This window comes from Diceros bicornis, chromosome 12 (assembly GCF_020826845.1).
Source record: "Diceros bicornis minor isolate mBicDic1 chromosome 12, mDicBic1.mat.cur, whole genome shotgun sequence".
Classification (NCBI taxonomy): domain Eukaryota; kingdom Metazoa; phylum Chordata; class Mammalia; order Perissodactyla; family Rhinocerotidae; genus Diceros; species Diceros bicornis.
The window spans coordinates 45,400,416-45,428,366 of NC_080751.1; the positions used below are offsets into that span (position 1 = coordinate 45,400,416).

Sequence of the window (27,951 nt, forward strand, 5' to 3'; positions counted from 1 at the left end):
GCCTCACCTTACAAATAGATTTGCAGAACAGGAAGAAGATTCTTGAAAGGGAGGATTGTGATGAAACCGATATAAATCTCTGTTCTAAAATCTTGTACAGCCTTCTCTTTTAAAATCTTTTCTTCTGGATGAGACATTAGTCTTTAACGTTTGAGGAACTCTGTAACTGAAGACAAACAATAAAATACCAACAGAGAGGAAATTACTAAAGGATTGTATGTATTTAAATTACTGTTATCAGTAACCACTGATATAAAGCTAAAGGAGAAGAGGGGTATTTAAAACCAATATATTTTTATTATGTAAATTTTTCTTTAACTTAAAAAGTATTATGATCTTAAATTCAAGGTTGTCTGATATTTAAATCAATTCATTATCTTGATGACCACATATACCAATAGATTGGAAATAAGATTTTTATTTTATGATAAATCCATGAATTTGGTTTTTAGGGGAAAAAGTTAATATATTAAAATTATTTTAAGGCTAAATTTAGGGTGGTTCTTAGACAGAATCAGCCTAAATAGAAATTTTTCAAACAAATGAATTCTGATTCTTGCTAAATCCTATGCTAATACAATACACTGTACTTCTTATAAAGGATCCACAGTGTGCAGCCTAACAAAAATAAAGGTAGTTGCTACTCTGAATGAATTTATCATTAAATTAGAGCTTACCAGTCCATGAGGTAAAGTAGGAAAAGGATACTCCCAATAAAAAACTCCAGTTAATGAACTATCCTCTCCTTTTTAAAGCCTCTTACAACTAATTGTGGACCTTTATGAAATCTGAGTTATAGAAGTAAGTGATTTTTTTTCCCCCATTGTGGGGAGATATCTCTTCCCCTTTTTATGCAGAAGATGACAACTCAAGTCTCTTGTGCTGATGACAGGAGCCTTTCTCCACAACTTGGGAGAATACTGTCAAGGAGAGACGGGAGTTGGGCAGGCCTGGGGAAGTGGTCACACTCCGTTAGCCTCCTGTTTTACTTCATGGAGATGTGAATGAAAAGTAGATCCTTTCATGGAAGGGGTTGGCAACTCCTGCTCTTATGATTGAACCCTCATTGTGACTTCTTGAAATAGAAAGAATTAAAAGTTGTGACTAGAAGCAAATCAACATATTCTCACACATTTAATAGTTTTAATAACTTATAGGTATTCGTAAGCATCTTTTAGCAGTTTTATTTAAGACCTCTAGCAAATGATATAATTTAGAAACTGCATTTAACTTAATCTACAACATTATAAGATACAACTTCTAGTTGTATGCTCTGTTAACATGATTTAAAGAAATCTAGATGATTGATCCTAGATAAACTAGTCTGGATGTCAGGAGAAGTAATGGGTTGTTGTTGTGGCCTTTCTCTTTGTGAGGGAAATAAACCGACTGGTGATGCTCTGAGAGGCAGGTGGGAGCTTGCTTCCATGCTCTGCCTTTGCCTTTCCTCCCTTCGCATTCCTGTGGCTAACGATGAGTTGAAGATCAGCTAGTCAGAGTGTGCAGAGGTCAAGAAATAGTTAATGTAAAATTTTAGTATCAATATTTTAGGAAACCACTAATTTAGGAAGTACTAAAGCTAGCAACTCATTACAATGTCTAAAGCATTCTATGTGGTCAAAACATTTTGGGACTTTTAAGATTGACTATTTGATCTCTTTTGAAATGTAACTAATAGTTTTAATCATTCTGAATCCAAAATTTTAATAAAGTATTTTTCCTTTTTCTTCTTAGATCCCAATTTTGTTCGGACATTTCTTACAACATACAGATCCTTTTGTAAACCTCAAGAACTACTGAGTCTTATAATAGAAAGGTCTGTCAATTTAAAATGTTTAAATTCTTTATTTTTTTTAAATAGATTGAGCTAAGATCTTATATGTTGGAAATGTATTAAATAAGCTTTAAATTGTAGTTCACGAGCACTTTTTTAAGACATAAAATCTCTCTTAGATGACCATTTACTTTATTATAATGTGTTAGCTTTGATTATCCAAACACAAAAATAGATGGAAACTCAGTATGTGAAATTTCAAATTTATAAAATTATTCAAGTTAAAGAACTATACCAAAATGTATAATTTACGCTTGGAAATTCAGATTATGATGATTTAAAAGTTCTAAACAGATTTTTTCAAATATCCCACATGTTGAGGAGAGTTTAGCTTGTCAGTGAACCAATACTGTAATCAAGAAGAGTGATCATCCACCAAAACAAAGCACAGTCAACTTTTCAAGCATTACCCTTAAAAAGTATTATGTTAGCTGATTTAGAGTAATTACATAAGCCAAGAATGAACATCAAGTTCCTTAACTTTATAATCACATTTATTTTTAGACTTTGCATGTATTCTTTATTATGTTCCCAGTTAGTTTTATCTATATTGACAAATATTAACTTCTTTTAAAAAGTTAAAATAAGATCATTAGCCTTTACATTATGGAAGCTGCACCCGTTCTCACTGATGTGTTTATCCTTAGTAATTTTTTAGAGTGCTCTCTTGATTGTGCTGACCAGTGAAAGGGTGTGTAGTTTTCTATTTGTATAATTTGATATAATTAGTATTTTTATTAGTTTGTTCTGTTTTATGTTAGGTTTGAAATTCCAGAGCCTGAGCCAACAGAAGCTGATCGCATAGCTATAGAGAATGGAGATCAACCCTTGAGTGCAGAACTAAAAAGGTTTAGAAAAGAGTATATACAGCCTGTACAACTGCGGTGAGCATTAAATAAATAACTGAAGTAAATAAGTCTTTACTGAACTTTTGTTTCAGAGTTGAAATAAATAAGATCTTTCCCAAGCAAGGAGTAGGTAACAAATAAAATGAATGAAGTTAAGAGCAATTATAGAAATTATTGTATAAGTGTTCATTAACATAGAATTTTGCAAGTGGTAAGCCACTTATATGATTATTTAATTTGGTAAGAGTTACTCTGTTTTCATTTATACCATTCATTGTGATAAACGTTTATGTCTGAATTCCCATGTAATTCAATTATTCTTCTATGTTAATGCTACAGAGTATTAAATGTATGTCGGCACTGGGTAGAGCACCACTTCTATGATTTTGAAAGAGATGCAGATCTTTTGCAGCGAATGGAAGAATTTATTGGAACAGTAAGAGGTACGATTTTTTTAAGTGCCTAGCTTTATATGTAGTAAAAGTACCAATATGGTGACTATCAATTGATGTCATTACTGCTCGGTGTTGTTAAGAGGTGTTTATAATAGTGCCAGCATAACCATTTGGAAAAGTTAAAACATTTTCATCAAACATTTTTGACCTACAAATTGCTCAATAATCACCCTGTTGACCCACTGTATTTTCATTTACTAAATCAACTTACTGATTATTTTGGAATTGGATAGAAAAATCTAAATTTATGCTGTCTTTAAACAATATGTGTACCAGAGGACAATTAGGAACTGTTGTACCGTGATAACACCACCGATCAGGGTTGACTGGGCCACAATTAGGTGAATAGTGCATATATCAGAGAGGCAGCAAAGCATATTGAACTGAGAGCCGAGAAATGCAAGTTCTATTCTGAACACGGCCACACACCAGATACAGACTTTGGGCAAAATCACTTTGATTCTTTAGACTTCAGTTCCCTCATCAGTAACATGCGGAGCTAGGCTTGATGATCTTCAAAGTTTCCCTTCTAGTTTTAAAGAGTCTATGATTGTATAGGTCTAAGGTGGTCCTAGACAAACTTGTTTCTGTTTCCTTGTACACTCTAAATGAGAATCAGAAAATAAAGGGTTGAAATATAGTACTTTCATGGGTAGTACAAAAGAAAGCCACATCAAAAACTCACACTATGCGCGCTCCACTGCTGGTGGCCTGGGTTCGGATCCCGGGTACTCACCGAGGCACGGCTTCCCCGGCCATGCTGAGGCCGCGTCCCACATACAGCAACTAGAGGGATGTGCAACTATGACATACAACTATCTACTGGGGCTTTGGGGGAAAAAATAAATAAATAAAATTATAAAAAAAAAAAAAAAAGACGGCTTAATAAAAAAAAAAAACCTCACACTAAAATGAAGGAATCAGTCCTCTGGCACTGTTTGGTTTATAAAATGCAATGTTAATTAGATTAACAATGAATGTGTATAATCTGTCCTTATAAATTTCATTTGTATAAGATACATCTTTTTTTTTGGAGGATAATAAAATAATATTTTGAACAGAAGTTCAGAACAATAGAGGTGAAAAATCTCACAAATAAATTACTTTCTAATTTTATTTAGAAAAGTTGTGGAAGAATATATACCAAACTGTTAACAGTGGTTACCCATAGGAAGAAGAATGAGATTGGGATAGGGAATAGGGAAACGGTGAAGGGGAACTTCCATTTTTTTATTTTGATCATTTGACCTTTTTATAGCAAAGATATATTCAGGTATCACTCATATGATTTTAAACTATTTTTAAAACATAAAATATTAAGTAAAAAGTACTTAAATGTTATTTAAAATGTAATGTATTTCAGGTAAAGCAATGAAAAAATGGGTCGAATCCATCACTAAAATAATCCAAAGGAAAAAAATTGCAAGAGACAATGGACCAGGTCATAATATTACATTTCAGAGTTCACCTCCCACAGTTGAGTGGCATATAAGCAGACCTGGGCACATAGAGACTTTTGACCTGCTCACCTTACACCCAATAGAAATTGCTCGACAACTCACTTTACTTGAATCAGATCTATATCGGTATGTAATTTGACATTCAGTTGAAAAATCATTTCAAAGAACTTAATTTTTTTAATAAATACTGATTTCTGTCCTATAGGACTGGAATAAGACATAAATGAGGTCGTACATGAAGTGTCTAGTAATCAGGCCTGATGGATAGAAAGCTCCTCTTTTTTTCGCTCCCTGATCCTCCTTGATCTGTCTGGATTTTCAGCTCTCTCCGTCTGCAATCACCCTTAGTTGGTAAAGCTAGGTTCAAATCCTGGATTTACCAATTGCTGGCTTGGTATCCTTGGTCAACTTTAACATTCTTGTGTAACTTTTATCCCTCTGCCCCTTAGTTTCCTCAAGAGTAAAATGGGGCTTATGATAGTACCTACTCCTGGGGCTGCTGTGAGGTTTAAAATAGTCAGTATATATACAGTGCTTAGTACATTGTCCAGAACAAAGTAAGGGCTCAATAATTGTTAGCTACTGCTGTTGTGGTTGTGAACTTAAATCACGGCCTTTTTTCTATATGGATATAACCACTCTCTCAAAAAATGTCTGTTTCTAGTTTTGAATGAGGACTATTTAGAATTTAAACTATTTATTTTTTAATAACTAAATGGAAAAAAGGAGCTAAATTTATAGATCTCCTCCCACCAAAGATCATAACTATTCTCAGAAATCAGTGTTAGAATCTAATTTCATTTATTTCCCAGGACTCTTTTGTGGTAGGGTTTTTTCCCCCCCTCCTTTAGAGGAAAAAAAAAAAGATTTATGAATTACAATGATTACTATACTCTCATTGGACTGGTTATTATAACAGATATCACTATTTAAAAGAACTATCCCAAACTACTTTGTCACTCTAGTTTGTTAAATAATATTTATAAGTGCTGGAGAAATTCCAGCCTTGCCCAACGCAAAATGCTACTATAAAGCAATAATAAAAGTACATAAGTATATGCATAAAATATTTTTTTAAATCTATAGAGAAAGATGCATAATTATAATTTTTTTGTTATACCTTGTTTTCATAAACCTTTCTGTTGGTATAAGAGGAAAGTTTATATGGGAGTTTAGTTTTATTTATCTCATTTACTTAATAAAACAATATATAAGAGGGGAAAGTATCATGTAGAATTATGTTTTGATGATTTTAGAGCTGTACAGCCATCAGAATTAGTTGGAAGTGTGTGGACAAAAGAAGACAAAGAAATTAATTCTCCTAATCTTCTGAAAATGATCCGGCACACCACTAATCTCACTTTGTGGTTTGAGAAGTAAGTATTACTGACATTCTTACATTTCATAGCAGTCAGCTATGTTATGAATTTCAGTGCAATTCTATTTCTATATGTCTCATATCTTTTTTTGTTCCCTATCCCTCCTTTCTTTTGCACTGAGTATTTTTCTAATGTAGCATTTTAACTTCATTAATGATTTTTTCATTATTTTTTTGAGTTATTTTTTAGTGGTTGCTTTAGGGTTTACCATATACATCTTATCAGGATCAGCTTCAGATTTATACTAGCTTAATTCCAGTGGTATATTAAAATGTTACTCCTATATAGCTCTATTCCCTTTCCCCCTTTTTTGTGGTATTATTGTAACACACATTACATATAATTAATGATGCAAATCTAACGATACATTGTGATAATTATTGCTTTACCATTGGCCATCATTTTCTTAGTCCATTACAGCTTTGCTCTCACCCGCCTCCTTTGTGAAGTTACTGGCAATATATTGCATTTCTATGTGTTATAGGCCCAGCAGTGCATTACATAACACATTATTTTACACAGTTGCTTTTTAAATCAGTTAAGAGAAGAAATGAGAAAGAAATATGCATTTATAGTGTCTTTTATAATTACCTTTACTGGTGCTCTTTGCATGGATTCATATTACCATCTGGGGTTATTTGCTTTTAGCCTGAAGAACTTCCTTTAAGTGTTTCTTGTACCATGGGTCTGCTCGCAACAAACTCTCTCAGCTTTTGTTTATCTGGGAAAGTATTTATTTTGCCTTCATTTCTGAACAATAGCTCTGTCTTCAAGGTAACTATTTCTTGTGCCAGTTCAAGTCTACTATTGAGCCCCTCCAGTAAAATTTTTACTTTATTGTACTTTTCAATTCCACAGTTTCCATTTGGTTCCTTTTATCATTTGTGTCTTTTGTGATACTCTGTTTGATACACATTGTCATCATACCTTCCTTTACTTTTTTTTTTTGTGAGGAAGATTAGCCCTGAGCTAACATCTGTTGCCAATCCTCCTCTTTTTGCTGAGAAAGATTGGCCATGGGCTAACATCTGTGCCCATCTTCCTCTACTTTATATGTGGGACTCCTGCCACAGCATGGCTTGATAAGCAGTGCATAGGTCCATGGCAGGGATCTGAACCATGAACCCTGGGCTGCCGAAGCAGAGTGCGCAAACTTAACGACTGTGCCACCGGGCCAGCGCCTACCTTCCTTTACTTTTTAAATCATGCTTCCCTTTAGTTCTGTGAACATATTCGTAATGGCTACTTTGAAATTTTTTTCTGTTAAATCTGACATCTGATCTGTCTCACCAGGCAGTTATTGTTCCCCTCTTTTTTTTTTCCCACTGTACAGGTCATACTTTCCCATTTCTTTGCATGCCTGTAATTTTTTGTTGGAAACTTGACATTTTAGATAATACAGTCATTCGAGAAATGCACCATTAGGTGATTTCATTGTTGTGTGAACATCACACTTAGACAAACCTAGATGGTATGGCCCACTACACACCTAGGCCATCTGGTACTATTCTTATGGGACCACCGTCATAGTTGTATATGTGGTCTATGTTGACCAAAATGTAATTATGCGGTGCATAATTGTATATAAGTGTATATTATAGCAATTTTTGAGTACTGCCTCTCCTACCCCCCAAGCCTTGTTATTGTTATTACTTATTTATTTGTTTAGTGACTGGCTGGATTATTTTAGTGACCCCTCGCCCCCCCCCACCCCTGTACCTAATGTTAATCTTCTGGGAGGTACAGATTTGTGTACGCACAGTCACCATAAGAAGGCAGTAGAATAGGTACAACTTTCTTTCACTCCTTTCTTGACCACACCCAGCTGTTAAACTCTGCTAATTGTCAGCTGATGGCTCTGTTGTTTTCAACAATTCCCTGGTGGCATAAATTGCTTTACAAACTAATCCAATCAAATTGTGACTCCTTTGAAGGAATGGTTTCTGAGATCTCTGATATTTGTTCTGACTCTAGAAGGGCTCATCCCAACTGTCCTATTCCCTGGTTCTCTCTTGCAAACATCTAGGCTGTATCTTCATTAGATCCATGAATCTCCCAATTGCCTTTCACACAGCCTTCACTGTTCTTGAGAGGGCCCTTAGGTTTAAACTTCTCCACACTTTGTTGCAAATGATAAGAGATTAGGAGCTATCTGTTTGAGCCTGGACTCTGGAGCTGGGGACAATAGTCAACTTCTCTCTGAGTGACATTCCTGCTCTAGGAGCTGAGTGCTTGATAGGGGGTGGGCTGTGTGTGTGTGTGTGTGTGTGTGTGTGTGTGTACACGCACACACGCACACACGGTCCTTGGCTTGTTTCCCCTGGCATGGAACCACTGCCTCAGGAACCAGGTAGTGGCTGTCTTCCAAGTATTCTCAGTATGGCCCATTCAAGGTAGAGCCTCTGTTCCACATAGGAGTTAGGCAGAAGAATGGAGTCCCCATTTCTCAGCTGTACTCACCCGGGACTTAACCCCAGCAACTGGCAGCTGATGTTCTCCTCCTCCAGGAAAGAAAGCCCTCCAGCTGGGAGCTGGGTGGATAGGGAGGCCTGTGTTCTTTGCTGCAGCAGTCTGGAGTAGACTACCCACCCCCTTTACCCCCTCAGAGGTTCTCTGGGAGGAAGGAGGGAGGGAGCAGTCTTGGTTCAAATACCACAGACTCTTGCATCTCTTACTGAATTTTTATGGATTTTCCTGAATAGATGTTTCTTCATTTGGCATTTGCTCTTAGGGCCATTTCCAGAGACTTTAAATGTGTGTGTGTGTGGTGTGTGTGTGTGTGTGTGTGTGTGTATGATTTCCTCATTGTATGAATATCATAGAGTGTACTTACACAAACTTAGATGCTATAGCATATATGTGTGTGTGTGTGTATATGTATGTATGTGTATTTATATACACATATAAATACATATATAAAATTTTCACCAATTTCACTGAGGAGTGGGTAAGCAGAGTTCCTTAACACTGTCTTGTCAGAAGTCCAGAATCTCAATGCAATTTTATAGGTGGGGCCAGAGATAGGCGTTTTATGTATTGGCCATATTTTTTCCTGAGTAAATACAATATGACTACTTGACTAATATTTTATAAGGGTAATATGAGGTTTCCACAGATCATATTGGGATTATCAGAACAAGAGACCAGTGACATTAGGGAATGGCCGAGGCAGAATGAGGCATATGTGGATAAAAACCTGAGGCAGAAATGTGGATAAAGACATGAAAGCAATTTCTAAAGAGAAATAAGCATTCCAAGTTATTTAAAAGTTAGGACTTCCTTTTATTTATGTTATCACTTCTTAGCCTCGAAAAAGTAAAAATTTAGAATTTGCCCTCTAAATGTTGCTTCCTCATTTCTTCATTATCAAGTTAAATAACTATACTTCAGTATGCAGAAGCCTTTTTCTCGCATAATAATTAAAACTTATGTCTGAAAAGAGGAAACATAACTGATAAGACATACAGACCATTTTCATTTCTGTCCTATTTTTAATAGATTACCAATAAGAAGGCTATTTCCTGCTTTTTTCCTTTTCCTTTTCTTTGTTTAATTGTGGAAAGAATACAAGACGAGATCTACCCACTTAACAGATTTTTGTAATGTACAATACAGTATTGTTATTTATAGGCATAATGTTATACGGCAAATCTCTAGAAGTTATTCATCTTGCATAACGGAAATTTTATACATGTTGATTAGTAGGTCCCATTTCTTTACCCCTCCCCCTAGCCCTTGGCAAACACCATTCTATTCTTTGCTTCTGTGAGCTTGACTATTTTAGATACCTCATATATGTAAAATCATGCAGTATTTGTCCTGCAATGGACTTATTTCACTTAGCCTAATGTCCTCAAAATTCATCCATGTTGTCACATATTACAGGATTTCCTTCTTTTTAAAGGCTGAATAATAAATATACCACATTTTCTTTATCTGTTCATCCATAGATGGACATTTAGGTTGTTTCCACATCTTAGCTATTGTAAATAGTGCTGCAGTCAACGTGGGAGTGCTAATATCTCTTTGAGATCCTGATTTCAATACTTTTTGATAAATACCCAGAAGTGAGATTGCTGGGTCATATGATAGTTCTATTTTTAATCTTTTGAGGAACCCCTATACTGTTTTCCATAGCAGCTACATCATTTTCCATTCCCATCAACAGTGTACAAGGGTTCCAATTTCTGCCTTTTCAACGTGAGAGGTTTTTGTTCATTTGCCACATTGGTTCTTGGCCATGGATATGCATTAGAATTGGGGTCACCTATGGATAAATCACCCCAGACTTACCTGGTTTTTATAAAAGCTTCACAGGTGATCTCAGTTTGTACACCTAGTTAATATCAACTGAAATAGTTAAATAAAAGATATACATAAATTATACTTGTATTATACGTTTTTAAATGTCCAAATAACTAGCTAGCTGGAATATGATATATTTGTAGAGATCTACCTAATGCTTTAAACACATAAACATGTTATGTTTCACTTGATAATAAGGCAAATTTATTTTGATAGTTTTGCAATGTTTTTTTTCTTAGTGTCAGATCAGCCTCATCCGAGAAGAATACAATCTGCAACTTTATATTTTTTAAAATGTTTTAATATTGATTTATATTTATTTTTCCCATTTATGTATTCAATTTTTCTTAGATTATAAGTGTTTAATGTTACATTATTGACAACCAAGTTTAAAATGTCTTTTTCTTTACTGATAAGTGATTAGAAATAAAAAATTCTCTCAAATAGTAGAAATAGATACTCACTGAGGAATTTTCTTTTTTTGAGCATAGTAGGCTTCCTTTTAGCTGTTTACTGGGATATATATGCTTTCCAAGGATTCTTTGTATTTAAATATAAGGTGCTTTTGTTTTCATTGACTTTTTTTTCTTTCTAAGTAATATTCTTAATTGTGGTAAAATACTTGCATTGACTTTTCAACATTACAATTCTTATCTGAAGAGCTGTTCCTAGAAATGTAGCTAATTATTTCTACATATCAACGAAAGATATTAAACATTAATCACTAAAATCTTGCAATTAGGTGAAGAATAAAAGGCACAGAATTCTTGAATTCTAGAATAAATTCCCCTAGAACACACCCGCATTCCAAAGACCAACATACATTCAACAAGAAGTTAGACTCACCAGTTAATTCTAATGCTGAGAGAGGATGCATCAAATACAATAGGAAAATGATTGACTGGTTAACTGTACCAGTCTGGAAAACAGTGAAGAGTAGCGTGCATGACTGAAGGCATTGCATTATCTTCCAGTCCTCTACTATTTACCTGAATATATATTCTCTATAGTTACACTATAGAAAGCCCCCACTCTACATTATTGTATTTACTAAATTTTTAAAATCATATCTTTGTTGGAAAAACTCCAAATTTTTTAATTCAATTTTGTCTTTGATTCCCAGATGTATTGTAGAAACTGAAAACTTAGAAGAAAGAGTAGCTGTGGTGAGTCGAATAATTGAGATTCTGCAGGTCTTTCAGGAGCTGAACAACTTCAATGGTGTCCTTGAGGTTGTCAGTGCTATGAACTCATCACCTGTTTACAGACTAGACCACACGTTTGAGGTAGGTTTGTATAGGTGTTTTTAAAATGAACTTCCATTCCCTGTTCTAAGAATCAGGATTTTAACAGTTATGATCTTTAATTTTTAAGTGCCTCACTTGTCTTTTCAGTAACAGTTTAAAAGATGGAGTTATCTAAATTTTGTATTGAATTGGTTTCTCTTTTTAAATTAGGCATTCTTATTAAAATACATTCACAGGTCCTAGCCTAAGTTAGAAGAAAAAACTTTCAGCACTTAATCTGTAATATATAATGTACAACTAAATGCTCGTATAATTGTATAAGGAGTGACAAGATAAACTAGATGACACACACACACTTCTTTAAGTTTGTACTCGAGTCCATGAAGATAGTTTCTTTGAGGCAGTATTAATCATTCTTAGAATCAAACTGATACTGTTGTGCTTGGGCTTTACTCTTAGCCTGGCATTTTTTGGCAAAACCTGTGATTCCTTTTGTAAACTTATGCTGCCTAAATATTATTTTTTTCTTGTAGCAAATACCAAGTCGCCAAAAGAAAATTTTAGAAGAAGCTCATGAATTAAGTGAAGATCACTATAAGAAATATTTGGCAAAACTCAGGTCTATTAATCCACCATGTGTGCCTTTCTTTGGTGAGCATTTCTTCTTGAATTTTGTGTTTCTGGATAAAACAAGACACTTATTTCATTAAATGAGTGAGTATACACATGTGTAATATGCCAGCAGAAAATACTTATTTAACAAGTATTATTTAGTACCTGAATCCCTTTATAATTTTTCTCTATTAGGACCTTTTCAGATCAAGCCCGATATATACATTCTACTTTTTATTTCCACCTTGGGCAGCCATTCTATATTATATAATGCTTATTTGTGTTTTTGTATTCATAGAAATCTTTTTTATTAAATTTTAATAAATCCAAACACTCTACAGAAGAGGCATGGCCATACTCATCTATATTTATAATCATGTTTCTTATAAACAGTCTCACGTGGATAAAAATCGTAGTTCATGTGCCTTTGGGCCCACACCTTCAGCACATCAAAATTTTAATCTCTTGACTTACCCTTTTTGCTTTCCCTTCTGCACCAGAGGAAGGAAGTGCCTTTTTCTTCCTTTTAAGACTGAAACATCTACCATCTGAATCTTCTCCCTTCCTGTAGGTTCCTCTATCTTATTCCATCATGTATTTCCTGTATTTCATATCTTCAGTATCTCTCTCACACTGGTTTCTTTTCTCTGCCTGTGTGTGTCTCTAATGATTCTTCCTCTGAACCCCTACAAAAATTATGATCTCTAATACACATCTGGCATTTAGTCTTTTTAGTATGTGATATATTTTCTTCTAGCCTTTTCCTTATTTATATATTTTCTGTGTAGCTTCAAGTTATACTGCACATATTGTTATGTCCTGATATTTTTTCAATTAACATCATATTTTCCCACATTTTTTGTTCATGCTTCATAACCAACCACTTTTTTATTTTTTTGCTATGCACATTGTATATAGTTGTAATTGTATGACATGTATACATTATTTACTTTTTTCACTTATCATATCTTAAATATATTGTCATGTTTTATTAGTCTCCATAAGTATCATTTGTAATGGCTACATAATATTCCATAAAGTTGATATGACAATTTATTTAACTAGTACCCTGTGTTGGACACATACATTGGTTCCAGTCCTTTTGCTTTCCTAAATAATGTTATAATGAATATCTTCATATTTATACCTTTTTTCCTATATTTGAGAATATTTTCTTGAAATAATCAGAAGAGGAATTACATAAGTTCACAGGTGTCAGTTTTTTGTCAATATGTGACTCTTGATACATGTTGCCAAGTTGCTTTCTGAAAGATATTTATGCTCATTTATTATTTAATATTAGTATTTTAATATTATATTATAACATATAATATGAAATATTTGTTTAGTCCTTACTCATTTATTCATCAGAAGTGTATGAGAAGCACATTTCATCCCATTATTTCTAATTTGGGGTACTTTTTTTTAAATTTTTTCATTTCTATTATTTTCACAGATAAAAATTACTACCTATTAGTTGTATTAATCTTCATTCTTTGATTATTGTGGACATTTTCTCATACATTTGTTTAATATTTGCATTCCCTCTTGTCCACGTGCTTTTTTATATCTGCTGCAAATAATTTACCAATATGCCTTTTAGTTTTCGTTCTTTGACATATAGTATTTTTACATTCTATAATCTCTCTATCTTTCCCATTATGATTTCTATTATTTCTAACCTTAGAAAGTTCTTCCAGTTTAGTAATTTAATATTCAATTATATTTTCTTCTAGTTTTATGATTTCCCTTTTAACATTATATTTAACTCTTTAGTCAAATTGAAGTCTCTTTTAGATACCATATGAAATATTCAAATTTATTTCTTCACCAAATTGTTTATTTCTTGATCCACGTTTGTTGATTATTTCTTCTTTATCCCCATTTATATATGGTACCTCCTTCTTTAATAAATATTGTTTCCCATTAACTTCTTATACTAAGGCCCAGTTTTCAAGATTGGCACTTTATAAAAGTAATTCTCAACTGGGGGCAATTTTTGCCCCCCAGGGAACATTTAGCAATGTCTGTTGTTCTAATTGGGAGATGCTAGAGGCATCTAGTGGGTAGAGGACAGGAATGTTGCTAACATCCTCCAATGCACAGGACAGCCTCCACAACAAAGAATTATCCAATCCAAAAGGTCAGTAGTACCAAAGCTGAGAAACCCTACTTTATAATGTTTTCATATATAATAAAAGTTGGTTCTTTAATATTTCTTCAGGATTTTCTTTGCCAATTCTGTCTTTATTTTTCCAAATGAACTTTATAATTTGGGGGGAGGGTAATTCCCCAAAATACAGTTGGAACAATCTATCAATTAATTTGGAAAGAACATTTATGATATTTAGCTTTTTCCTAGGTATTTTTGGTTCTGAATGGTATTCATTTTTTAATAGTCACTTAGCCTTAATTCCAAGAATTTTTTTTCAATTTGCTTCATCTCCACTCTTGCTTTCCTGTCATTTTAGAATTGACTACATGTTCCTTGCATCCTGGTCTATTCTCCAAATGCTTTCTCTTCTATTCTGAAATAATATGCTTCTTTCATTCATTCAGAAACATCTGTTGCATTCCTCTATGTGCCAGGCCCAGGGCTAGGTGTTGAGAATAGAGAGACAAATAAAATATAGTCTCACCCTCAATAAGCTCCCTTGAAAGAGCAGAAAAATAAATTACATTACCATGTAGTAAATATAATAGTGTGTTGTGGAAATCTGTAAATTGAAGTGTGAACAAAGTGCTATTGGAACCTAGAACCCTGAGCAGCCACTTTTTCCTGGAAAGATTGGGAAAGGTGTCAGCAAAAAGGCGAAACCTCACCCGTCTTCATTATTTATGTCATAATGCTCTGCTTTCCTTCTCCCTAGAACAGCTGACTCCAGAGTAGGGTAGGTAAAATGATCTATGGGAAAAAATAAGCTTGAACAGTATATAACATTCAGGTCTATGTATATATTTGTACTACATTTTTTTATTCTAAAACTATATATTGAGGATGCATGCTTAAACATTTTTTACTGATAGTGTATGATCAAAGTTTAGAGACCACCTCTTTGTTCATTTGTTCTTCTTTTAACTAGCCACTAATTTGTCATGAAATAATTTCCAAATTTTATCCTGAGCTCTCCCAAAGTGCTGCTTGTAAGCATTTTCACAATTTCATTCAAGTGTACTTTTAACACCTACAACATCCCATAACTTATTATCCCCCATGTTCCCAGTGTTAGTCATTATACCACCACCCATTCAGTCACCCAAGCACAAAGCTGAGAGTCTTCCTTCCTACTGCCCCCACTCTCTGCCCAAGCCAGGTAATCAGTTCTTGTGGAGTCTACCTCTTAAATATTTATGCACTCCACTCTATCCCCGTAGCCCCTAAGATAGCTCTCATCATCTCACCAGGACCGCTTTTCTCCTGTTAACTGATCTTCCTGCTTGTAGTCTTAACTCCTAACCCATCTGGCATCACAGTACAGCCAGAGTAATCCTTCTAGAATGCAAAGATGCTAATAATCTCCTAATTACTACTGGATAAAAGTTAAGCTCTTTAACAAAAGGTTCTTTATGGCCCAGTCCAGGTGCTACTACCCACAAACTCTTCACAGTTGGGCCATCAATTTGTGACCAGTATAGAAAGTTGATTTTGGCTGTCATTAAATATGTGTACTGTTTTGGACAAGTTTGTCAGACTGAACATTGAGCTAAGTGGATCATGCAACTTAGTGTAGAGAAGAATGTAATTGGCTACAAGTAAGAAAGCCAAGTGACCGGCAGAAATGGAAAGTAAAAGAGCCTGTGTAGGCTACCATGGTCTAGTAGCCTACTACACCACATGGTAAATCTGTCTTATGAACATATAGTCAAGAGTGGCCTAGGTGCTAACAAATAGCCAAGTAACTAATACGCTTAATAACTGGATACTTTTTAGAACCAAACAGGCATTGATGTCTATCATGTTTCATTGCTGACTTGTTCACTATTGATTTTGACTCATTTAATCTTTTCAAGAATGTGGCCAAAAATTCTAGTATTTAAAAGTATGCCTCTACTACAAAAGCGTTTAAAACCACTAGTCTATCATTAGAACTAAAGTGCCTGTTACTTTGTTGATTCTCTTCCCCATCCAATGCACAACCTGCAGTGGTGGCGAAGGGGTTAGAACTACTGATCCCTTGCCTGTGTCTATCCTCACATCCTGCCACCAAACCCCTATGGTCTAGCCATACCAAACAACATGCTATCTCTAAGTATGCCTTCCAAGCTTCATCACAGACCAGTGCCTTCGTACACACTGCTTCTTTGCTTAGAATACCCTTCCATCTTATTCTACTCATTAAAATTCTATTCATTTTTTTGAGACTTATTTTAAGCACCACCTCATCTGTGATGCTTTTTCTACTCCCACCAGCTCAAGGCAGAGTTAGGCACACTTCCTCTGTGCTCTCATAGCATTTTAGGCATTACTTACCAAATTGTACTGTAGTAGCCCACATTCAAAGCTCTGAATTCCTGACGTCAGGGACTGTGTCTATTGTTCATCTTTGTGTCTGCAGTACCTAATGCAGTGCTTGCCATACAGCAGAGACTCAGTACGTGTGTATTGAGTGAACAAACTCAGATTTTCCCCAAAGCAGCATAGTCAGTACTTTAGGGCAAAAGGCAGAAGCATAAGAGAACAGGGCAAGAATAGCAACAACAGCACCAACAATCACAACCATAGCTAATTAAGCATTTACTTTTGTCAGGCCCTATTCTAAGCCTATACATAAATTTACTCATTTATTTCTCACAGCAACCCTGCTATCCTCATTTTATAGGTAAGAAAACCAAGGCACAGAGAGGCTAAGCAACTGGCACCGATCACACAAGTAGAAAGCAGCAGAGCTGGCTCTAGAACTTTTATGTAGAACAGAAAGGAACTAAAGTGCTCCTGGCACCAGAGCACTGTGTAAAGCACTGAAGTGCCTGTTAATTTGTTCATTCTCCTCATCTGGTGCACAACCTGCAGTGATGGGAAACAAGAGCTCAATTACCAGGCTGCCACTAATTCTAGAAGTACTAAAGACCAGAATATACATAAATTATGTGCAGTCCCGTGTTTGACAGGCTTGCAAATCCTTGCACATTTCCGTGAGTAAGCCTATCCAAACAGTACTACCTCTGAATTACAAATCCTAACAACTTCTTGTGGGGCCTTAAGAGCTGAGTAAGCAGAAAATGTGATCCTCTGAATTTAATGGTTTCCCCTTTTGCCAAAAATATGTGTTATTAGTGACAGGTTATTCTTAGAGTTCCTTTAACAAAACCATGACTTATGTCAAATAACATGTGGTTTGAGGGTATGGAAAGTTGGTTATTCCTCCTGAAAAATCTATTAGTTTTGTTAAACTTGGTCTCCCTTTTTCTTGGGTATTTATAAACTTAAATCTGTCACAGAAGAATTTGATACTTATAAAAATTTTTCTCTTGATATTCACTTAGCTGCTTGTTTTTCATAGACTGGAAATCATTGCCTTGATTCTTTGGTTGTGGTGGTTGAGATGGTACAATGTAATATGCCTACAATTACTGAGAAAGAGAAAAACTAGCTTTTCCTTCTTTATCCTTGAAATAATTTCATTATGTCTTCCAGGAATTTATCTAACTAATATCTTGAAAACAGAAGAAGGCAACCCTGAGGTTCTAAAAAGGCATGGAAAAGAGCTTATAAACTTTAGCAAAAGGAGGAAAGTAGCAGAAATTACAGGAGAGATCCAGCAGTACCAAAATCAGCCTTATTGTTTACGAGTAGAATCAGATATCAAAGTAAGTTGAATTATTTGAGGATACATATTTCTGATTAAGTTTATAAACCACTTGATGAAAAGCAGGTTTATTTCACAGAAGAGAAAAAGGAAAATAAAATAAAGAATTCAAATTTTCTTATGTTAAATATTTTCTTAAATTATTTTCATGACTTTCAAACTGAAGTAAAAATAATATTAATAATTGTTTATTTCTTTGCATTTGTTTTAGAGGTTCTTTGAAAACTTGAATCCAATGGGAAATAGCATGGAAAAAGAATTTACAGATTATCTTTTCAACAAGTCCCTAGAAATAGAACCACGAAATCCTAAGCCTCTCCCAAGATTTGTAAGCATTCATACATTTGTTTCTTTTACATTTATATATATTTTGCAGTTGTCATCTATATCTGGTGATGTCATCACTACCATATGTGTTATACAGATTAGTTTTCTGTAAAGGCGTTCTGGGGTGAAGTGCACGTGTGAAGGATAAAAGGAATGAATAAGTGCTTAATAAGTATGTTCAGGAATATCCCACTTGGTTCCAAATAAATGAGCATTAATATTAATCTGAATAAATCCTATGATAGATGAAGAAATTGGGCAAATATGTAAGTTTTTATTTTTTTAAAACAAAGAAATGTTATTCAAAATTTATTTTAAGGGCAAGAAATTTGATTAATTTATTCTAATTCACTTATATTAAATATATGTACTTATGACTTTTTTAAAGTAATAACTTATTAGAACTTTTAACCATGAATCATTAGCCATAAAAATAACAGGTTTGGCTAAAGATACTTTTTTTGGGAAAATAAAGTTTTCATTGTTTTTTATTACTTGCCAATGCCTGGTCAAACTTATGTAGAGTATTATCACCTCATTGATCTGAGTATAATCTCTCTTATTCATAAGAAAGTCAAGATTCAAGAAGTAAACATAAATGGCTTCTGAGTAGCCAAGATAAATCTCATGTCTGTGAACTAAAGCTTATGCAATTACCTCACAAGAAAATGTCTCAAGGCCTAAAACAGTTTTTTAAAAGATGGATTAAAAACAGCAAATTGGAAATACCTATATAGTCTGTTCCAATGAGGTGTGCTGATATCACTAAGAAATGATCACTCTGTAAGAAAATTCCATAAAACTAACACACATACAGATGAAAACTCAGGCAATTTAATGCATTTGTAAATAGCTCAAATGATCCTGATGGCATCACTGTATTACATAGTAAGGTATCATAATTCATAATAATGATCCTGGCTTTGCAGCAATGTTAAATTAGCTCAACATAGTCTGTTTAAAAAGCCAGAGAAATATACAACATATCTTGGAAAGATTTCCATTCAAAAATATTAGAATAACAAATACTCTAGTATTTACAGGACTAAGACTCAGTTATTTAAAGAAATTCATTCCCTAATAATTTAGATAGCCGAGGCTTTATGGAAATGGGATATTAATGCTTTAACTTGGACACTTTGATTTGAATCATTATGTAACTTCTTATTAGTGGTTTATGGTTTTCCTAGATATTAGTTGAATTTTACCAGGCATATATAGAAAAACCTTCCTTTCTATTATGGTGTTGTAAGTATTGTGTTTCTTTTGTATGTCTACAGCCAAAAAAATATAGCTATCCCTTAAAATCTCCTGGTGTTCGTCCATCAAACCCAAGACCAGGTACCATGAGACATCCCACACCTCTGCAGCAGGAGCCAAGGAAAATTAGTTATAGTAGGATCCCTGAGAGTGAAACAGAAAGTACAGCATCTGCGCCAAATTCTCCAAGAACACCGTTAACACCTCCTCCTGCTTCTGGTGCTTCTAGTACCACAGATGTTTGCAGCGTATTTGATTCTGATCATTCGAGCCCTTTTCACTCAAGTAGGTGCTAAAATTTTAAGTGTTTTAAAATAATTGTTAGTATTGTATGTGCTAGAGGTAAAAAAGAATCTGTATAATTTTTCTATTTTTTCTAAATTTGTAGACAAATCAAATATCATTTCAAAAGATATTATTATAAAAATATAAAACATTCTAAACTCCAGCAACTTATAATTTTAAAAAATCTGTTAAAAAGCTCTCTTTAAATTTATTATACTTTACTGAAAGGCTTGGTGATCAAATTGGTAATTTAAACTTCATTTGAGCATTTGTTTTCAATGGGTGAATTTAAAATGCATCCCTAATATCCAGAGGAAACAAACATAACTCCTAAAATCTGCAAGGAATATTGGTCTGATGTTTTAAATGCTGCCTCCAAAATTATTATATTTGAATACTGGTCAGAGTACATCATTCCCCTCCCACCAAAACTCTGTAGTTTCTAATTTTGCAGTGTATCAAATTCAAACTCCTACTTAACCCTTTCTCAGTCTGTGCCATCCAGCAGATGGTATATGGTGCCTGCTAATACACTGCCTATGCTTTCAAGCCCAGCCACAAAAATCTTACAAATTGCATACTATTGCTCATCCCTTTCTTATTTCTAGATCAGTGCTGTCCAGTAGAAATATCATGTGAGCCACATGTGTAACTTTAAATGTTCTATAGCCACATTAAAAAAAGCAAAAATAATTAGGTGAAATTAATTTTAATAATATATTTTATTTAACCCAGTATATGCAAAATATTGTCATTCCAACATGAAATTAATATAAAAATTAATGAGATATTTTACATTCTCTTTTTTGTTCTAAATCTTCAAAATCCAGTATGCATTTTACAGTTACAGTACATCTCAATTCGGACTAGCCACATTCAAATGCTTAATAACCACATGTGGCTAGTGGCTACCAAACGGCACAGCTCAGCCCTAGCCCTTTGAAGAGGCTACCTTTAATATCTAGATCACCCTGCTTCCATTAATTTCCTGATCAATTTCATGTGGAACCTTAAAGGTCTACTAAGAACATACCTTTTTTCATTTGTTCATTATTAAATCAAAACTTAAATCCAATCACCTGTAACCCCGTCACAACCACTTCCCCATGCTCTTCCCATTGGCTTTCTTAGCTCAGTGTACAAATCAAGATCAACCCTAGTATCTGACAGAACAGAATGCAGTACTGAGGCAGCATGACATTACTATGGGGGAGGAGGTTGAGAAGCCTTGACCTAGGAGTTGCGAGTCGAGGTTTATCATCCTGGTCTGCTAGTGAGCTTTCTGGTTTTATAAAAATACTTTTTCTGTGCCTTCTGAGGATCAAACTAGATTTTTAAGGTTTCTTCTAACTCACAGAATCTAACTTTTTTAACAAAAATCAACTTAAAATTATTCTTTGGAGCTATATTATTTTGAGATGTGGTCCAGAATCCTATTTATTTTTTCCTGTGTTACACATACATTCGTAGTTTGTCTTGTCTTTTTACCACCTGAAGTATACTTATTTTGAGAATTACTACATCTTGCTTTATTTGGCTACTGAGGATTATGGAGTCATGTTACGCACATAGTAAGCTATCAAGATACTTTTGATGATAAGTTCAAATAAACGCCAGGTAAAAAAATTCCCATTTTTTTCTCCCCAACTCATCAACCCCCTAAATTAAGTAACAAAATAAAACCAGCACTTTTTGTAGTATACCTGGTCTAAAATCATTATTTATTCTGACCCATTTAACTGTTTTCAGGGTTTTTTTTCCCTAGAGGAGATGGCTAAGGTCTATATTATAAAGATTCCCAAGTAGGTAAATTATTGAAATCACATGAAAGTCATCAATTGCAAATTCTACTTCTCTTAGTTTAAGAAGTAGCTAAACATAAAAGAGGTGGAAAAACAGGAGATAAGCACATTACATTCCCTGCTAGTGCTAAATCTTTAAGTGATTTGTCAAACGGGAGAAGGAGTCATTTTGGAGTGCAGTCCTCTAGATCACTGCTCTGTCATATGTGGAAGTGGAACATTATTAACCTAAATAGCTGGGCGAGTTGAGAAACCATTGTTCCAGGAGTTAGGCTTTGTAATCTTAGCCTGGAGGATTTTCTCAATTTCTCTTTTCTTTGTGATTAAAAAAAAACTCTTATTACTCTTTCTTTTGCTCTTAGTAAAAATTGAAAATAACTGATTTCAAAATCAAATAAACCAGCATAATATAAAACCATTTGTGTGCTCAATTAGTCCTTTACTTAAAACTTATCAGTGGCCTATGTGTATTAAATGTCCTCATCTGCTTTTGACCCCACTTCTGCTTAACAGATCTGCTAGTGCTGTGGGGGCATCACCAGAGTGCCCAACTTGTTACCCACTGTGTTGCCAACAGAATGAATACCTACTTTTTGTGTTTCCCTCAGTGCCTGGCAGGAAAGAGCTGCTGTGCCTACATTCTTAAGATTTTCTGAAAATATTCCACTCAATATAAAGCAGAATAAAGTTCCATTGCTCCAGTTTTTCAAACACCAAAGTTTGACTAGAATTTTTGATCAGTTATAATAGTACTTGTTTGCTTCTTATAGTTTTTTTCATAATAATTTACTTTAAAACCCATAATTATTCAGCTAATATCTGTTGCATATCTCACTCCTTGCCAAGCACTTACACGTCTTCTCTGGTAAAGCTTGCAATCTTGCTGAGAGATGAAAAATAATCATAGTACAAAGAAAATCATAGTTAAATGCTTAACCATTGTTAAATGCTATGATTCTTTTTGTACTATGGTTATTTTCCATCTCTCAGTAAGATTGCAAGCTTTACCAGAGGAGGTGTGTAAGTGCTTAGCAAAATGCTAAATGAGTGGTGAAGACATAGATGCTGTAGAAGTTTACACAAAGATGACCATGGAATGGGCAAGAATGGTCATGGAAAGCTTTGCAGTGAAGACAGACGGGAGGAAATTAGCCACCTACTTAGTGCTGCTACACACATCCTCACATTCAGGGTCCTGCTCCACACCTCGCCCTGGCCAGATCTGCCTCTAAGTGATGATGACAGTGGCTAGGAAAAGGGGAAGGACCACCCAACTCTCTGCTTTGCTTCTTGTGCTATAGCAAGGAGGGGCAGGGGATGAAGTGCTCTTGGTACCTTCCTGTTTGAACGTTGCCTGGTCATAAAGGAGAACCAAGGTCTGACCTGGTCTGTGTGCTACTTACGAGCTTTAGTTCTGTCCCTTAGTGTAGGGGAAGCTTTGATAAGAAAAGCTGTATTCCAAGCATTTCAAGCTGGATTGCAAGGCTTTTCCTCATAGAAGATTGTTGTAGGTGATTAGTTTCTAATCTCAAATATATTTGCATTTAATGGGCTTTGGTGAGTTTAACAAGTTATTCATGATTTATATAATTTTTTTCTATAGGAAAATGCTTGTTCCTATTTCAAGAATGACTCATTTTAAATTGAAGAGTATCTTCAACAGTGGTTTCAACTGTGACTGTACATTATAATCCCCTGGGGAGCTTAAAAGAAATACCTACATCCAACCCACACTTGAATTAGACTGGCATTGGCACCTGGGCATCAGTATTTTTTAAAAGCTCCCCAGGGGATTCTAATATGCAACCAAGATTGAGAACCACTGATCTGTTTTGTCTGGGATTTGTACTTAACAAATTAATACTACTTTTTTAATGAATTGGATTTCGCTTCTAAGTCACTATCAATAAATTTGTTCAGTACCTAGCTGACTAAAATTTCTAGTATATATTTCTTGATTAGATCATGTATAATTCTAAAAGAGTTTTTTATAGCATTTTCCAGGCAGTGAGACCAAGCAATTAAAGTGACAAATCAGAAAAGTGCCCCAAAGTTACCAAATACATGAATCTAAGCCTGTTGCCGTATATAAATATGATTAGAGCCAAGTCTATGTCTGTGTGCACAAGTGTGTATGCATAGGTATAATCATTCTTTCTAAAAGCCTGCAGTTTATAGCTTTCATAAGCTTTGTGTTTTGATTTTATTACTTTATTATACTAAGTGTACTACCATGTTCTTGAGGCTTATCTCCAGAAGGCATATTTACTTCCTTTCCACGAAAAGTGGAAAATATATAAGTAGGTAAACACTAGAGCTGCATATTCCCTTAACCCCTGTTACGTCCTAGGTGCCTAATAAATAGTGAAGAGAATCATTGCCAGAACAACAGCTTCATTTAATATCAAAGTATAAAAATGAATTTTAATCTTTCGAGAGATAGCTTATTAGAATTAGCTGGATTGCTACCCTTAGTTACCATGGCCTCCAAATGAATATCAGTACATATGGAAAGGAGATAATGGGGGTAGATTATTTGCAATTGGGGCTGTCTGGGAAATAAGACCACTGTATGTATATAAGCAGTCAAATTAGTAGTCTTTCCCACTGAACCTGGAATGTAAAATTATCCTCATTCTGACCAAACAAGCTGGAAAAAACAATGGTCCAAATTATTTCAGTGATTGCCTATTGTGTAAAAACAAGAGAGAAACCTGAATTTTTAAAAATCAGCTCAGTCTAGTGCTATAGGAATTATTTTAGTATCTTGGATATTATCTGTTCAGTATGTTGGTAATGTGAGGCAGTGTGACATAAATGACTATATTGATTTAGAACCGGTTTAGATATCTAGCCTTTTGTCTCAGTTTTTCTACTTTAATGCTCTTGTGGCTTTGGCTTTTATGATTTTCATTTTTTTCTTAAAAGAATTAGTATTGCTGAAATTAGACATTCTAAATTTATTAGTGAGGGTCCTATATAAAATGTGTCTAAGCACCAAATTTTACTTGATTTTTTTTTTAAGGGTTCAAGAATATAGAGAGGAAAAAGCTATATCACTTTCCAGCTTGTCTGGTAATATCCAAAGCTATCGTTATTTTGTGATGAGAGTATATGCCCCAAGAACATTTTCAAAGTTATATAATAATAATAGTAGTAAGAAATTCCCTTTTAGTTTTTAATTTATATAACATAAATTTGTTATTTACTACTTATTTCACAAATTTGAGATTTCAAAATAATCTTTAGTAAATGACATATTTCTATATGTCCAGCTGAATTCTTTGCTTGAATTGGTTCATACATTTTTAAAAGTCTTACAGTAACATAGAATATTTTAGTTTTCTCCCGAAACCTTTTCATTTAATTCTTATGACATCAAGTAGTGAATCTAGAAGGAATCTTCAAAATTCCCAATATGATGTTAACTCAATTCTTTATTTTTCTGAAAAGTAAGTAGTAATGAGCTTTTACTAAAGACTGTTATACCACTCTTTAAAACTAGAATGACAAAAATAACATTTTTATCATAAATAAATTTTTACAGATGAGTTGACTATATCAATGAAAGAAAAATCTACTTTTTCTTGTTTCCTTTCACAGGCAGCGATACCGTCTTTATCCAAGTTACACTGCCCCATGGCCCAAGTTAGTATATATGGTTTAAGACTCATAATTCTCGCTTTGGCTTTAAAAATTAAACCAAGTGTGGTGTAACCTTTCCTGCTAAAATTCTTCCTGGGTCTGGCAGCGTTGGTACCTTGCTTGCAACATCTTAGAAGTGAGGCCTTCACTTGTGCTATCTTTTGATCATAAATGATTTGCTTAAACTTATATACTTTTTGTAAAAACCTTTTTTCTCTTTTATATGAACATTATTATATGAGTGGTTTCCACATTTAACCATTTCTCTTTTCCAACTATAGAGTTCTAAATATATTTTAATGCTCAACTTTAAAAAAAAAAGCAAGAGCATGCATGCGCATATGGGAATGCTGGCAGCTACATGCAGTGTCTAAACCACAAAATACACTTAGCCTGGCCGACAGCATTGTAGGCAACTAATTGTTACTTGACTTTAGAAGAACTATCTTATAATTGTAACTAAAGTATATAGCCTAAATATTCATCACTGTTAAGCAAAATAAAGTTACATTGTAGATATTTGTTTTTAATTTTAAAGTAAGCTAACAACTCACCAAACTATTCCATAAATTTTAAGCTAATAGATTAATGTTTTTTGCTGTCATTCATACAAATGATTTCAAAATATGTACAATGGAAAATATTAGTTATAAGCTAAATTAACTTACATAGTCTCTTAAGAAAACGGTAGGTGATCAAAATGTTGCTCATTTGAATAATATCAATGCTTACAGGAAAAAAGAACCAGCCAAATATAATTTTGAATGATTAGTATTTTTTCATATCTTTTTTGTAGTGCTCATAAACTAGCTAACAACTTACATAAATATTGTCTTTCAAAGTGTAATTATATGCCTATTTTATGCCCTTGTCATCATCAATGTCTGTAAGATAGGTTCCAATTAGAAGCTTTACTTACCTTTTTTGTGCCAGTTCATCAACTTATTCTTAAATCAGGTTTACTAGACTTTAGTATAATTTCTGTTTTTATTATCAGGGTTGCCTCAGTCATCTTAAATAGCTCCATCACAATTAAAATTTTTGGATTAGAGTATGATGAACCTGATTTTGTTTACTTGCCAAGGAGAGCCTAGACCTAAGCAGAATGAGGAGAGACTCCTCCTCCCCTAGACACTAGATTCCCTCCCTGGCATCCTTTAGAGAATTGCTGGGGAAAGACACTGGGGAGAGTGGTTAAGATAAGAAACTAATCCAAGAACTATCCAGTAAGAGCAGAGACATTCTATACTATTCAAGTTAGAGAAAAAAAATGAGCCCATCACAAAAGCTTAACAAAAATTAACATTCCAAAGGTTTTTAATAGTTTGCTATCTCTCCCAAAAATCTGAGAATCAGACCCAAATAAAAAAATTTCAATAACAGATTAACAGTGGGAATGTTATTTTGTTCAAGAAGCAAAATAACAGAATATCTTAGGCAGCTTTTTTTCTGAAAATTCTGCTAAGAAATTTCTGCATGCTTTTATAGTAGTTTGCTTTAATAAAGGGAATACTATTGAGTGTTGGTTTATTGAATTGTTTTTGATACTTCTATACATTTCTTTTAATAAATATAAGTGGTTTCCAGCTAAGCCTTTTCAGGATTAATAGATGAAATAAAATTCCTGTGAACTTTTTAAAAAATTTAACATCCTACAGGATCTGCCTCAGTATCCTCTATAAGTTTAACCAAGGGCACTGATGAAGCGCCTGTCCCCCCTCCTGTTCCTCCGCGAAGACGACCAGAATCTGCCCCAGCGGAATCTTCGCCATCTAAGGTAAAGTAGAAGATCTTGTTATCTGGAAACTGGAATCATCATAGTTACATTATAATCAGTTGCTTTTGTCTAGGATTAGATTAACACTTCAGAGTATTTGGGCTTAATAGAGTTTAAACAGGAATTAAATATGGATTTACCATGCAGTATTTTTATTTCCTTTCTTCTGAAAGTAGTTTTTTGGTACGTATTCAAAACCCTTGTAAATCTAAATTATTGGTACTGTCAAGGAAAAAACAAGTTTAATATATAAGCTAAGAGTAATGTAGGCTTAAGCAGTTTTTTAAAAACACATACACAGAGAAAGAAGGAGAGAGGTGAAGATTTATATGAAAGCACATTTTGAGTGAAACTGTATCTTAGCATATGCTAAATGTTACCTATCTGAGCCCTTAATAGTGAATCTGACATGCTTTTAAATAGGATTTTCAGGAAAATTCTGGGTTGGAAGAGACCTTAAAGGCTCATAATAGCTATTTTTTTCCACCTGTTTAAATTTCTCTCTTTGCCAACTGTTAACTGATTCAGTGGTTGTCAAAGTGTCCAGAGGACAGAGCAGCTGGACAAGTCAACACACTCTTTGCAAACCATCGTGAAATGTTAATATATTAAGTTTAAAATTGTAAAATTAACAGGTAACTTATGTTAAATCAGAAATGATCTTAGATTAGATTGAGTGATAGGTAAGCAATAGCAAACAACAAAATTTTGAGGAAAATAATTATAGTAAAAACTTAACATTGAGAAAAAAAATTTTTTTAATGAATTGGCATAACCTCCCATTTAAAACATATGGCAAACTCCCTGATGCAAACCTGGGATCTTCCAATAGCATGTTTGAAAACCCCAACTTAATTCTTAATATATTCATGATACCACATCAATTACATTATTAATAAATGTGTTTT

The 27,951-nt window shown here is 34.1% G+C and overlaps 1 protein-coding gene across 3 annotated transcripts in view; it reads left to right on the forward strand.

The window, feature by feature from the left end:
• Positions 1–27,951, forward strand: part of SOS1 (SOS Ras/Rac guanine nucleotide exchange factor 1) — a 164,459-nt gene that overhangs the window by 131,472 nt on the left and 5,036 nt on the right. For 2 of the 3 annotated variants that reach the window (XM_058551381.1, XM_058551384.1), the window contains 12 exons: positions 1,735–1,816; positions 2,596–2,718; positions 3,022–3,125; positions 4,501–4,723; positions 5,854–5,973; positions 11,405–11,567; positions 12,062–12,179; positions 17,776–17,948; positions 18,159–18,275; positions 19,555–19,819; positions 25,225–25,269; positions 26,925–27,043. In XM_058551381.1, coding sequence (XP_058407364.1) covers positions 1,735–1,816; positions 2,596–2,718; positions 3,022–3,125; positions 4,501–4,723; positions 5,854–5,973; positions 11,405–11,567; positions 12,062–12,179; positions 17,776–17,948; positions 18,159–18,275; positions 19,555–19,819; positions 25,225–25,269; positions 26,925–27,043 — 1,652 coding nt within the window. The remainder of the gene's footprint in view (positions 1–1,734; positions 1,817–2,595; positions 2,719–3,021; positions 3,126–4,500; positions 4,724–5,853; positions 5,974–11,404; positions 11,568–12,061; positions 12,180–17,775; positions 17,949–18,158; positions 18,276–19,554; positions 19,820–25,224; positions 25,270–26,924; positions 27,044–27,951) is intronic. The other variant, XM_058551382.1, reaches the window with a different exon arrangement.